Raw genomic sequence first — 14117 nt, forward strand, 5'->3', positions numbered from 1 at the left:
TTGTTCTATATAAAAATTTGGGATCAGCTGGGATCTGTTTGCATAAAAGTATTGGAAAGTATTCAACATAAAGGCTCACTAAGTCGTACAATGAGACAGGGTATGATTACACTTATTTATAAGAACAAGGGTGATAGGAGAATTCCAATAAATTACCGGCCTATCACACTCTTAAATACAGATTATCAATTAATAGCCAAAGTATTAAGTTGTAGATTAAAGAAAGTAGTGGTGTTCCAGGAAGGAATATCACAGACAATATAGCCAGTATCCGGGACATCATCAGCTTTGCTGAGGCAGAGAATATAGAAGCATATATATTAAAATTAGATGCCCAACGGGCTTTTGATGTTTCATCAAGAAATTATTTATTTTCCATTTTACAGTATTTTGGATTTGGAGAGTTTTTCATGGATTTTATTAAAATGATGTATAATGATAATATATGTAGCACAGTAAAGGTAAATGGCCACTTATCGCCCTTTTTTAGACTTTTCACTGGAATAAGGCAGGGTGACCCCCTAAGCAGTTTATTGTATATTTTAAGTGCAGAACCGATGAATATTTTTTGTAAAATTATCTCCTCTTAGGAGTATCAACATAAAATATAGTAACATATCTACAATTATTTTTCAGTATGCAGATGATACAAATCTAATTCTGAGTGACATCAAATCTGTAAATTCTATTTTAGATGTTATTACACCTTATCTTACAGCTTCAGGAGCAAAAATTAATGCGGAGAAATCAGAAATATTAGCCATAGGTAGTGCAAAAAGCAAAAAATTAGATCTGTCCATTCCCATTAAGCAAGTAGAATATTCAATTGAAATTCTGGGTGTATATTTAGGTAATGATATAAACATATGCAATGAATTAAATTGGAATAAAAAGTTATCAAACATTAAGAGATTAGTAGGATATTGGAGTAAACGCCAACTTACACTAAATGGTAAAGTAACAGTGATAAATGCACTCATCATGTCAAAACTTTGGTATAATTTGGCAGTTACTTCAATACCAGAAGATATGGAAAGAAATATAACAAAACTAGTAACAAATTTTCTCTGGAATGGTAAACCACCTTTGATTCAATACAGTTCAGTAATTAATAAAAAAAATATCATGGTGGATTAGGATTAATTATATTTGTATTATAAATGTATGTATTTAGACATTTGTATATTGTTCTAACCAAGTTTTAGAACAAAATCCATATTTGCCATTTTTTAAAAAATATCTTTGAAAGAGCCTTTTTATTTTTTCCACCCTTTCGTTAAAAAGACTCTTAATCAAAGATATTTTCAGATGTTTCATATTAATCTATATTTTTCCCGCAAAGACATATAGGAGCCTCTATTAGACAATTTATTCATCGTCTGCTCTTCAGTCGATCATCAACCGTTACATCCACGTTATTTTAACGCCCTACCACGATGTGTACATTGTTTTGTTTTTACAACACATTCTTAACTGTACTCCACTACCGCTATCCGAACTATTCTGTATATTTATATTAATATGATCAGCTGAAAATTAATCTACCGATATATTTATGTAAATAACTTTAAGAACAAATAAAACGGGTTAATTGTTTTTATATAACAAAATTGTAAATATATAAATTTTTAATTAAATTTTTTTTATCTTTGTACAAAAAACCCGTAGATGTATTTTTGTAAAGGTATTAAAATATTGTGTATGATATGTTGATGTAAATAAATTTTTCTACAAGAAAAAAAAAAGACGCTTGCTCGCTAACCTGAAGGTCCAGGGTTCAATCCCGGCATAGGTCAAGATAATACCTTCGGATTTTTCAACCCGGTTTCCCCCCTGTCAGTGATGCAGGTAAGAGGGACTGACATGGAAAAATCGTCTAGTCGTTCGGATTGGACAATAAACTGAGGTCCGTATGCTACAGGCTGTGCACGTTAAAGACCCCTCGACAGTTGGAAATCGAAAAACAGCAGGCTAATGTCGCCGTCCTGGCAAAATTTCCCTCATGCACCCTGCATGGCGTTGCCCGCCTTCATTAGCCCATATGGTGCAGAAAAGGAGGACGTAAAACTTCATTCATTTCATTTCTAGTACATTATGTAGGGACTATACTATTATCAAATCATGTTTTTAAGTATTAAGTATCATTCAGCATTTTGTTCCTACAAACCTCTAGGTAGTGTAATAATGGTACTCATATCTTGACCAACATCAAACCAAAGTCGATCTCTAACTGAATCAAACACCCCTTTGGGCTGGTCTTCTTCAGATAAGCCAATACTAACTTCGAACCTTAAAAACGCAAATGCTTTAAATAGTCTAAAAGTTTAGCCATGTCCTAGTATATTCGCTTTCAATGAGATATAGTTTGGAAAAGCCACAGAAGGAGAGAAGTGATATTACTTGAAGTTATAAAAAATAAAGGAGTTTTATATTCAAAATATCATCAAAAGTATATCGGATATAAGCATCACCTAAAATATAAACATTATACCTGATAGGTTGGGATGTTGTGTTGGTTGTATGTCTCCATTTAGCAGATAGAAACATATTAGTTGGTGTATAATTATTCTGAACTGTATCGGTTGATTGTAGGTTAGTTACATCGATAACTTGAATTAGTTTCTTCATGTCGCTGTTTACAAATGTAGCTATAAGGATATGTGAGTTAGTGTGACAATATATATTTGAAAAGGCGTAGGTCAAAAATAACACTATAGGTTCGTAAGGCAATTCTATTGGCAGACTCTCTGATGGTCTCGGTAGACTAGATACTTTAATTCTTCCAATCTTGGTTATTTTATGTTATACTCATACCATGGATGTTATATATAACATAATATATATATTTCAGCGGAGCCATACAATACAATTTGACAAGGTAGTCAGCTCGAGAAATGAATTTTTCAAATATAAAAATTATAAAAAAAAATTGCTTACCATTTGTTTTACAGTTATTACCATCTGGTTTAGGGCATATTTTATCTTCTTCACTACAAACACAATGACCTTCACAGTTATATCGTCGACATCTTCTCACCAATGAACCACTACTGTTTGTTCTGAGGTCAGTATGTATCAATTGAAACTCATTGTGAATTGGTTGACTCTTTAATCCTACCTGTAATGTTAGAGAAAATACATAACAATACTACTTGTAAAAATATCTAATGTAACAGATAAAATAAAACACTTCAACAGCAAACAGAGTATAAAAAGATATAAAAAAAATACTTACCCCATTAACAGCTACAATAGATATAAAAACAGACATTCCGTGGACAAGATTTCCTGCTGTTTCAACTGTTTTAATCTGTACTTCTCCTTCATTTTCAAATAATCTTCCATCTTCATGGAAATATTTCACAGCTTTACCATCCTATCATATACAACATCAAATATTAAAGATATTGTAAAGAGATATCATCAATGTGCACCATTACAAATTGAAGGCAGACGTCTGTGGTTCCTGCTTTTCAATAAAACTAAGTGTTTCATTACATCATTAACATGTTTAAAGACCCTTCGCGGTAAGTGGCATCGGATAGCAGGAACTACGTCTGATTAAAAATATAGTGCAAATTGATGATATCAGTGTCAATTTGAAATATTTTATTATTATGACGCATATTGTTAAAAAGGGTATAAAGAGTACATTATGATTATGAATAGACATTGATATGTTGGATGAAAACATTAAGAGATAGAGCCACAAATATAGACTCACGCACCTGATTTAAATCAGTATAAAATGGTTTGGTACCAACAGATACAAGATAATACTGTATACCACTATGAATATCTGAAAATCCCAGCCAAGCTATAGTCAATGATGTTGTGTTCCATTCGATCCATCTACCGGGATGTCTGATTATATTGGCAGCATGGTTCGATTCTATTGCGAAGGTTCCTGAAATTCAATGAAAAACGTTTTCTACTGTGAGATTCTCTATACCCATTACATTCATGGAAGATTTGTTTCATATTTTATATTCTCTTAATACTCGCATTCCTTTAAAATGTGAATATTGTTTGACTTACCTCTAGTCGGAGGTGTTGTATCAACTAAAATATCATCCGATACAGAAGATGTACATAATCCCGCTAAATTACAACCAATAACCTTCACATTGTATTTACTACCATCATGTAGAGATAAACCACTAAATACATACTCTTTTAGAACACTTGGTATCTATAATAAATACATACACTTTTAGAACACTTGGTATCTATAATAAATATATACTCTTTTAGACCACTTGGTATCTATAATAAATACATATTCTTTTAGAACACTTGGTATCTATAATAAATACATACTCTTTAAGAACACTTGGTATCTATAATAAATACATACTCTTTTAGACCACTTATTATCTATAATAAATACATACTCTTTTAGACCACTTGGTATCTATAATAAATACATACTCTTTTAGAACACTTGGTATCTTTAATAATCTTTTAGACCACTTGGTATCTATAATAAATACATACTCTTTTAGAACACTCGGTATCTATAATAAATACATACTCTTTTAGACCACTTGGTGTCTATGATAAATACACACTCTTTTAGACCACTTGGTATCTATAATAAATACATACTCTTTTAGAACACTTGGTATCTATAATAAATACATACTCTTTTAGAACACTTGGTATCTATAATAAATACATACTCTTTTAGAACACTTGGTATCTATAATAAATACATACTCTTTTAGAACACTTGGTATCTATAATAAATACATACTCTTTTAGAACACTTGGTATCTATAATTAATACATACTCTTTTAGAACACTTGGTATCTATAATAAATACATACTCTTTTAGACCACTTGGTATCTATAATAAATACATACTCTTTTAAAACAAATTGTATCTAAAATAGATATCTAATGTTGTAGAACACTTTGTGGTAAGCAAATACTCTTATAGAGACGTTACAATACCTTTGTTGTTGAAGAATTGAAATCACCAAGTAAATGTGGTGAAAGTGAAATGTACTGATGTTCAATATCTGATTCTACATCAGTAAATTCCCATTCTACTTTAAATCCTGTTCTACATATTATTGTTGGTGGTAAAATGGAAGCGAATGTTGATGATAAAGTTAAATGTTTGGTGACAGTTGGCGGTGTTGTATCTATCATAAATCCATCAGATGTCGATTCACTGCTTAAACCTGATAATATATAACACATTGATTACAGTTCAGATTGGAGTCAATCTATATGTAAATTTCAGCCATGAGATAAAATTGTTTTTGAGGGGTAAAAAAGAGTTGGTTAAAGTACCTGCTTCATTATAAGCTGTGACAGTAATATAGATAGGTATACCAACAGGTAAATGTTGTAGTAGAGGAAGATTAGATCGGTAGATTATTTCCATAACAGGTAAAGTTTCTGTTTTCAATATTTCACTACCACCTTTACTAGTACCAACTCTCCATTCATATTTCTCTATAGAACTTTCAATATCTTTAAACCCATACCATTTACCACCAATGTATGTTCTTGAAAAAGAAATAACATAAGGATTTGTCAATTCAATTTCTAAAAACAAATTAAAACTTAAATAAATATTCTTAGAAATATACAAATTAAATATTATCAATAAATACAAATAATAATAATAAAATGTCGAAATTTCTGAAAGAGATCCCCCGATGGTTAATGTGCTCTGGGGCCTTATTCAGGTTTAATGCTTATTTAACATGTGTTTAATTCACTAATGTCTTTGGACGTGGACTTTGAAGCTATAAAAGTTATTGCATTACTTTGTAATAAACTCAACACTAATAATTGGTTAACCAACCTTGAAGTCTGAAAGTCAATATCAGCATCTCTAGTTCCATCTATCACGTGACCTCGAATTGGAGGTGTTACGTCAATAATAAAACCATCAGAAGATATTGAAGAACAAAGTTCTGCCATATTACATCCTGTTACCATGGTGAAATATTTCATACCGGGTATAAATCTGATGTTAGTGAAAGTAAAATCTAAAATGTACAAATTATATTAATGATAAACATTTAAGGTTCCTCAATGTATTATTTGGACTAATCTACGACATTGTGTGAAGTTTGAGTTTCTAAGATCGAAAACAACCATCATGATACTTACTATGAGAGGTTCGAGTTTCTGTTTGTAGTAAAACATCATCACATCCAGGACAAGTTCCTATTTGAACATAATAATGTTTAATAGACGAATGGGGATCATGGAATCTATCCCATCTAACAGAAGGTGGTATTAGAGTATTAGAGATATAATCAATTTCCTTCGTGTTGTTATCACCAGCAATACCATCAAATACTAATCCTGTTATTGGTGGTGTTGTATCCACTATTAGTGGTCGTGATATCAATATTGTCGACATCCCAACTCCATTTATTGCCTGGAAATAAATCGGTGTTTTTTAATTAATTATTTGTACGAAATATGAATTAAAATTGCAGAATAAGTAATCTTTTAACCAAACCGTTCGCACATGAAGAATTAAGTTAGATTTTCGTGATTATTGAATTAAAGGTTCCCTCCAGATTAGAAAAAAAGTAAAATTTATACCTGAAGATTGATATAATAAGTAAAACCATCCTGTAACTTAACATCTAGCGTAGCTTCATCACAATCTTCAACTGTTTCTCTGTTTTTTAATGTGTCTGTTTGTCCTTGTCTACTACCTACTGACCATTTATAGAATTTAATACCACTTTCACTATCTCTAAAACTTCCCTTCCAACTATAAATAAATCATACAATAATTTTATAATGCATTGTTCTTTCTATTGACTTCATTGAAAACAAAGAAGGATTTTAAAATATCAACAGACAATGTTGTTAATTTGACAATGGTGCATAGTTTCCCATCACTTTCAACTATAAATAATTCTTACAATAAATTTTATAATAACCAATATTAATAATTTACCAGGCTGATATTGTATCTAAAGATGTGAGATATGGTGAAGGTGTCTGTATTCTGTTTAGAACTATTTCTGGAGCTGTATGATCAATAATTATTCCATCACTGACTACTGTTTTATTTCTATTCACAAAATCAACAGCTAAAATACAACAGCATATGTATATAACGATGAACAGTAACATCAGATTGCATGGTTTGAATAGCACAAGAAATAATAATAATGAATGAAAGTAAACTTTTTGTTCAATTAAAAATAGATAAAGTTGTTAATTTATTAGGAATTATTTTTTTAAACTTTCCATGCTTTTTCGTTCATCTATAAAACTGTGACACGCTGACTTTTCCAGTGGTTTCTAAAGCCTAATGGCAATTTCTAGGTTCAAACCTGTGACTGTAGCGAAGTATTGGTGACCATTTTGTAGGGTTAAGTTATGGAAAACCTGGTGATTTATAAGACCAACAGTAACAGGTGATAATAGATCAGACCTAGAACCTGAAGAGCCTACAACAGAATAAATTACAAAGATACGTCAACACTGATACACGTATTTTAAGCTAAAGAATAATTGACAAAGGCTGTGCGTTTAGATAAATCTCATAGTTTTGTAATGGAATCGAATTTAAAATTGAGACACACACAGCACCACATCAACCACACCACAACTCACGAAAATGCTAGATGTTAGTTGTTCTTCAGTGGGTTTTAGTGCTGCCTACCTATTTGTATAGTATAATGTGATATTCCACTAGGATGTACAGCTCCTCCTTCTTCTTCGACATCAATAAACGAATCCCAAAATACAGTCAAAGTATTAATAGAAACCTATATGAAATAAAATGAAATTTGAAGTTCAATACCATTTCATAAAAATGCGTTTAACAAAAAGGTCGATTAAAGTCAAAATTTGTAATGATTTCAGAAAAAATGTAAATCATACGCACAATTTAGATTATTGAAATTAGCAATTGTTTGGTATTTTTATCCTTTTTAACTGATAATAATAAATATTAATTTTGGATCTTAAATTTGGGTTTTGGCAGTTTATTAAATAATTAAATTGATAATCTCAAAAATACTATTTATATTTTAGTAATATATTAGCAAAACATTTTTTTCACATTTCTTTTGTTTGATGAACGAAAACATAAATATGACTTTGGCTATAGGCAATTAATCTTCTAATACGATTGGTTGATGCAAGGTACAATGTTACAATGTGTACAATTGAATGTATAGTAACAAGAATAACAGATACGAAAACCACTGAATAATTATAGCGAATTTATACTTGGATTCACTGAGTAATACCTGATAGTTAGCATTAGTATCTGTTTGTATCCAGACTCGGCCTCCATTAGGGGGAGATAAATCAACTGTTATTCCATCACTACAACTATTAATTTCTTCTAGATCTTCATCCCATTTCTCATGTTGTAGTGTTGTAGAATCAGCATGAAGACAAACATGATATCGTCTACCATGTTTTAATACATGTGGTGGTTTGATATTTACATATTCTTTATCTAGAACAATGGTTGATAGTCAAATTGTACTTTGGACCAAGTTTTCCAAATTTAAAAGGTACTCTTTATATGAGAACTATCTCCAAAATACTAGATTGCAAATAAAGTTTATTTGAAAGTTTCCGCACAACGGTAAGTTGAAATCATGGCAGGAAGTTTTATTCGGTCAAAATTTAAAAAGGTTATTAATGATACTACTAAGAGATGTATTAACCTGATAGTCCACAGATGACAATAGAAGGATGAGAACAAGGATCTGGTATAATGATATCAGGATTACTGTATAACGTTGACGTGGGTTGTAATGGACCCTCTAATAATCCCCAAGTATAGTTTCTATGTCTCAATGTCGGCCATACAGCAGATATTATATCATTATAGGGAGTATAGTCCACATCCGGTTCGTTCCACCTGGCATTCTGTTCAAGTTTAATTTCATTTCTGTTCACTGGAAGAAGAAGTTACTTTTATTATAATTATGCCATTGGTATAACATTGATATCATTTACTGCCAATAATGTACCAGTAGGTTTGATGCAGGTTGTTGGCACATTTATCATGAAGCTGTTTGTCTTCATCATCGTGATATATATAAGCAAAAGACGGTGGCAATGATGATGATGACAACGATGTAAATGATTTTACCTTGTCTAACAGCATCTAGAACTATAGCTTGTCGTATCAATATTGGATCTACAGCTGAGCAGTTTTGAATCTGTTTGGAGATCAAGGTTGATAATCCTGCCTTGTTATATAGTCGTAGAGCCAATCTTCTACATTTATTAGAGTCTATTTGACCATCTAAATCTATCTTTAACTGAATCTAGAAATACATTNTTATTCATGTTTTGTATTAGTTTTGTGCATTTGACCAGAACAATAAGAACACACACAGGAGGTTATGAAAAGCCAATGACAAAAAATGGCACATTATAATTATAGTACATTATACCTTGAAGATAGTGATCACAACTATGTACTAGTGGCATAATATAATTATAGGAACTTGAAGGTCAGTTTTAGTCTATAAGAACTAGTGGGGGTAATGAATGAAAAAAATATGGTTTTTATACACATTTGTCCCAAAATATATGTCAGAATGCACCAAATCTATTCAACTTTTGGACAATTATCTTGTAAGACCCCTCTAAGTCGTCCCCCAATTGAGTCATTCTAACCACTATTTTGTACCCCTAGTGTTGAGAGGCTGGTGCCACGACCGCTAGCAAGACATTATGACAATATTATACCTTGTTATTGTTAATAACAATCTCCTCAACATTTTTCCATAATGTATACAGCCGTCCATTGTGATCATCTGTTATACTCCACTCTAATCTTTTAATTACATTATTACAAGATTCACTTGTTTTTGTAAACTCTAAACCAACATCCAGCTATACAAAAAGGAAAAATAAGTAATGATTTGTCAACATATTGAACATTTGAAAACTACAAATCAACATGTTTACCAGAGTATCGTTTAATTCCACGGTGACACTAGGGTGTCAGGGGTGTGGCCAACTGGTGTTGGAGAAGAATTCATTTTGAATTGAGAGAGGACCTCACATCATCACATGCTGAAAATGTGGATGATATAAATTTATGGGGGTGTGAAAGGTCTAAATGATTGCTCCAGGGTGTGAAGGCTAAGAAAGGTTGGGGACCACTGGTTTTATTTATTTAAATCGTTAAATCTATAGCTATAGAAAGAGCAACGATATATTTCAGGTATTTATAATAAGTAATACTATAACTATATCAATACCTTCTGATCTGTCGTGAACGAAACTTCCATTTTTGGTTTGTCAGGTTTTCCTAGAATCGTCACACCTTCCGAATAAACAGGTTGAGAACAAACTTTATCAATACAAAATTGTAATTCACTTCTATAGGATTCACAAACTGCTAAACGGTATGGTAGTGTCAGCATTTTATCTCTTGTGTACAATGTCTTTTTGTATTCATTTAGCCATATATCTGGAAAAATATACAAAACACCTCAACAATATTTATTTGTTATCAAATTCAATAGATACTTTCACCTGACAATTTGCTAAACACCTCAATAATTCATTTATTATGAATTTGTATGAATAACAAATTGAGATTTCCGGTTCGCCAACATGTCAATGAAAAGGTGAAATCCGGGGGCGCTATTCATATCCTTGTGAAAATTTATCAATAGACACTGGCGTTCCAGTATTGGTTAGAGTATATTGATCTTACCTGTATTTTGGTGTTGTTTTTGTAAAGACCATTTAATATGAGGGTATGTATTATAATATTTATTAGAAATATTCCACTTTACATTGTAACTAGAACTAGATGGTTGATATCCAGGTTCTCCACAATAGATGATCTAAAATACACAGAATTATGAACTGGCTACTAGTAGTTTATATTCAAATAATGTTGTATGATTTTGTTCTCGAGAAGGCTTTAGATTTTCAATTGGTATAGCACTGTAGGACCATGATCAATTGGACAGGAACCTCTTATATTTTACTTCACGTAGAGCAACACTTAACAGCAACGAATAATAGTTATATTTAACCTTTACTTACAGTAGAATTATGGTAATGGTTCGTATCCAGATCTGAAACATTAAAGAATATTATATCACTTTCTCTGATTTCTGATGTGATTTCCAGAATTTAAGGTAATGTTGCATCAAAATGTATTTCAAAAATTTAAACTACGAATTGTAAACTGGATCCTCGCAATATTATGTTCGGTTAAAATCACAATGAGAGAAATTGAAACAAAAGGGAATATATGAAAAGAATTACCGGTTGGCTTAAAACAAGCAGTGCCATCTTTTAATTCCACTTCATCACTCAAATCTTCTGATATTTTAACAACTGTTATTCCATCAGATGATGATGTCACACTACCAACACCAACTACTGTAGCAGTTACTGATACAAGATATTTCTAGAAAACAAACAGGTGCTAGTCAATGATAATCTTATCATAAAACATTCTCTCGGTAGCTCTAGCATTTTGTTCCATATCACATCATAAGAACTTAGTTCCATACTGGATTTGTAGCACATAATCAATAAAAAATTAAAGACTGATTTGAATATATAAAAAAACTCATTTAAATACCGCACCTGATGGAGTTCTAACTGTAGACCAATGAAGGTGTATTCAGTTTGTCGACTGACATGAACAGATTGTATAAATTCACTGTCATTATCTCTCTTTATTCCTACTTTATAATTAATACCTGTAGATATTTCTTCTTCAGATTCAAATCCATACCATCGTACACTGAACATACTAGTAGATAGTTGATAGTCGCTATCTTCAAGTTCCTATAATTATATTATACAAGTTGAGAGTCACCATCTTCAAGTTCATATAATTATAATATACAAGTTGAGAGTCACCATCTTCAATTCTGTATCCAGAAGTTTGTAGAAAGTATAAGTAAATGTGGTTGGTCAGCTTGGGTTTCTTACCAAAATATTGAAGTAGTCTATTTCACTCTGTAAACCAACATCAATTACAACACCTTTAGATGGTAATATTGATTTATATGTTAAAGGTTCTGATGATATTACTGTATGAAGACCAACTGTATTTTCTATTTTAATAGATATATAATATTTATATCCATGGTGTAAACTCCAGTCTAATTTTAGAATATCAAATACAGTACAGGTTGGTGGGGAGCTTACGAGACAGGGTTCACTGAAGTTTAAATTTGAAAACTTGATGATTTCTTGACCGCCTTGAGTTGTACCTGAAAAATATTCATTAATTTAACCTACGAGTATTTTGAATTAAACACACATTAGAATTTTGAGTTAATTGGAAAAATAAAAGGAAATGTCAATTTTATTGTGTTGCATCGCAGAGGTAAATCATGATTGAGGTTGTGTTATTCATGGACATTGGGACACCGTTGAACATGTTGTGCCCACGAAGCCAACCGACTCGGAAAGTTTTTCGACTTGAAATAAAAACAAAAACAATTCACAAATGAAGATGAGTTTTTACGACTGCTTAACTGGTGGCAACTAGAGGAATCTGATCGTTAGATATAAAAGAAACCTTGAACGTTCCAACAACTGAAAAATCTCAGTAGTCGCCAGTTTCATGCCGAATAAATCAAAAACATTTAATTTAATGAACACATATGAAATCTGAATATAAACTCAATATTTCGCCGTGAAACAATATAAGTTATACGTCAGACCATCGCAATTTCAAGTCAGAACAGAAAATAAAGTATAGAGATTATCAATCGTTTGATATTTTTACTATTTTTAACTGATAATAATTGGTATAATATTTTGACCTTAAGTTTGGGTTTTGGCAATTCATTTTGACGTACCTGTTCAGTTTAATGTATCGTGATATTAATTAGTTATTTGTCAATTAGAGAACAGGTTAAATGAACACCCATGTATGTGGATGTGGAGAGCCATGTATTTGAGAATTTCTATATTACTTCACTCACCAATAGCTGCTGTATATCTCAGTTGACTGTGACCAGGATCTTTAACTACAGCATTGGACCAATTGGCTACCACCAGATTATTATTTAATACCACATCTATGTTACCAGTAAATTTAGGTTTAGAAGCATGAACAATTATGGGTCCTAGAGTCTGAAAAATAAGGCAGTACTCTATCATAATAGATCGGATTTACACCGCTAAATACATTATTATTACCATACGGTCGTAGGCTATAAAATATATTCTGAGCAAGGGTAGACAATATATGTATGGTATGTAGTCGAATAATGCACTAACCTGAATAGTTTCTAGTCCAGCTTTATTCGTAGCTTTAATATGAATAAAGAATTCTGTACCATCAGTAAGTTGTGAATGATAACCACGGTACCATGTATGATGATTTGTAGAGTGAAATGGTAATAAATCAGGTATAGAATCTCTCTCTGATGATAAACCAAACTGATAATCATAAATACCAGATTCTACATCTATACCAGTCCAGTTTACATATATCTGTAACAGGTAAATGTTAAGCTTAATTCACTTATTTTGACATGAGTCTATATCATTTAAATAAATCATAAATAAATTAAAAAATTAAAAACACAATATTTGTAATATTTCTTTTCCTGGAAGCAGATCATAAGTATAATAGACTTCCTTTTACTGATACCATATAGATTTTGTAATAATTTGAACGTCAATTGATTAACGGAATGTTCTTGCTTATACGGATTTGTATTACCAAATAGAAAACATCATATGTTTACTGCTGTTGTGTTGTCACCCATTAGAGGAATACAAAATGATCATAATGATCTTGAATCGAACATCATATAACTTAAGATGTATTTAAAAGTCCACCTACATGTGAATGTTCTACTAGGTATGATTGTGTTAGATATTGTATAGGTAATGTTTCTTGTTGACATAAATCTCTATCTTGTATTGTTTGATTGGGATATCTTTCTACTGGAAACAACGATATATCTTCTATTGGTCTTCCTTTTTGTCTGAAACATATATCTAATTATCGTTTTTTTACTTTACAACATGTATAGATTACAGCAGAAATTCGTCAGTGATTAGGTTTCATAACTTGACATGTTTTACACAGATCCGCCAGCAGCCGAGTTAGTTTACATTCTCTGCAGTTATATTATATAAAACGTGACTAGGA

At 31.4% G+C, this 14117-nt stretch overlaps 1 protein-coding gene across 1 annotated transcript in view; it reads right to left on the minus strand.

Moving 5' to 3' along the window:
• Positions 1–14117, minus strand: part of LOTGIDRAFT_234471 (hypothetical protein) — a gene marked incomplete at both ends in the record, with an annotated part of 38574 nt that overhangs the window by 9340 nt on the left and 15117 nt on the right. Inside the window, 27 exons of the mRNA XM_009062402.1 lie at positions 2168–2289; positions 2492–2648; positions 2938–3118; positions 3236–3376; positions 3729–3907; positions 4039–4192; positions 4395–4517; positions 4958–5190; positions 5303–5520; positions 5823–6009; positions 6134–6407; positions 6578–6752; positions 6942–7077; positions 7324–7440; positions 7656–7761; positions 8248–8462; positions 8677–8910; positions 9108–9285; positions 9713–9859; positions 10231–10442; positions 10692–10824; positions 11030–11061; positions 11255–11399; positions 11582–11785; positions 11933–12216; positions 12937–13087; positions 13235–13450. Of these exons, the coding sequence (XP_009060650.1) occupies positions 2168–2289; positions 2492–2648; positions 2938–3118; positions 3236–3376; positions 3729–3907; positions 4039–4192; positions 4395–4517; positions 4958–5190; positions 5303–5520; positions 5823–6009; positions 6134–6407; positions 6578–6752; positions 6942–7077; positions 7324–7440; positions 7656–7761; positions 8248–8462; positions 8677–8910; positions 9108–9285; positions 9713–9859; positions 10231–10442; positions 10692–10824; positions 11030–11061; positions 11255–11399; positions 11582–11785; positions 11933–12216; positions 12937–13087; positions 13235–13450 (4654 nt within the window). The remainder of the gene's footprint in view (positions 1–2167; positions 2290–2491; positions 2649–2937; positions 3119–3235; positions 3377–3728; positions 3908–4038; positions 4193–4394; positions 4518–4957; positions 5191–5302; positions 5521–5822; positions 6010–6133; positions 6408–6577; positions 6753–6941; positions 7078–7323; positions 7441–7655; positions 7762–8247; positions 8463–8676; positions 8911–9107; positions 9286–9712; positions 9860–10230; positions 10443–10691; positions 10825–11029; positions 11062–11254; positions 11400–11581; positions 11786–11932; positions 12217–12936; positions 13088–13234; positions 13451–14117) is intronic.

Source organism: Lottia gigantea, assembly GCF_000327385.1.
Source record: "Lottia gigantea unplaced genomic scaffold LOTGIsca_51, whole genome shotgun sequence".
NCBI lineage: Eukaryota > Metazoa > Mollusca > Gastropoda > Lottiidae > Lottia > Lottia gigantea.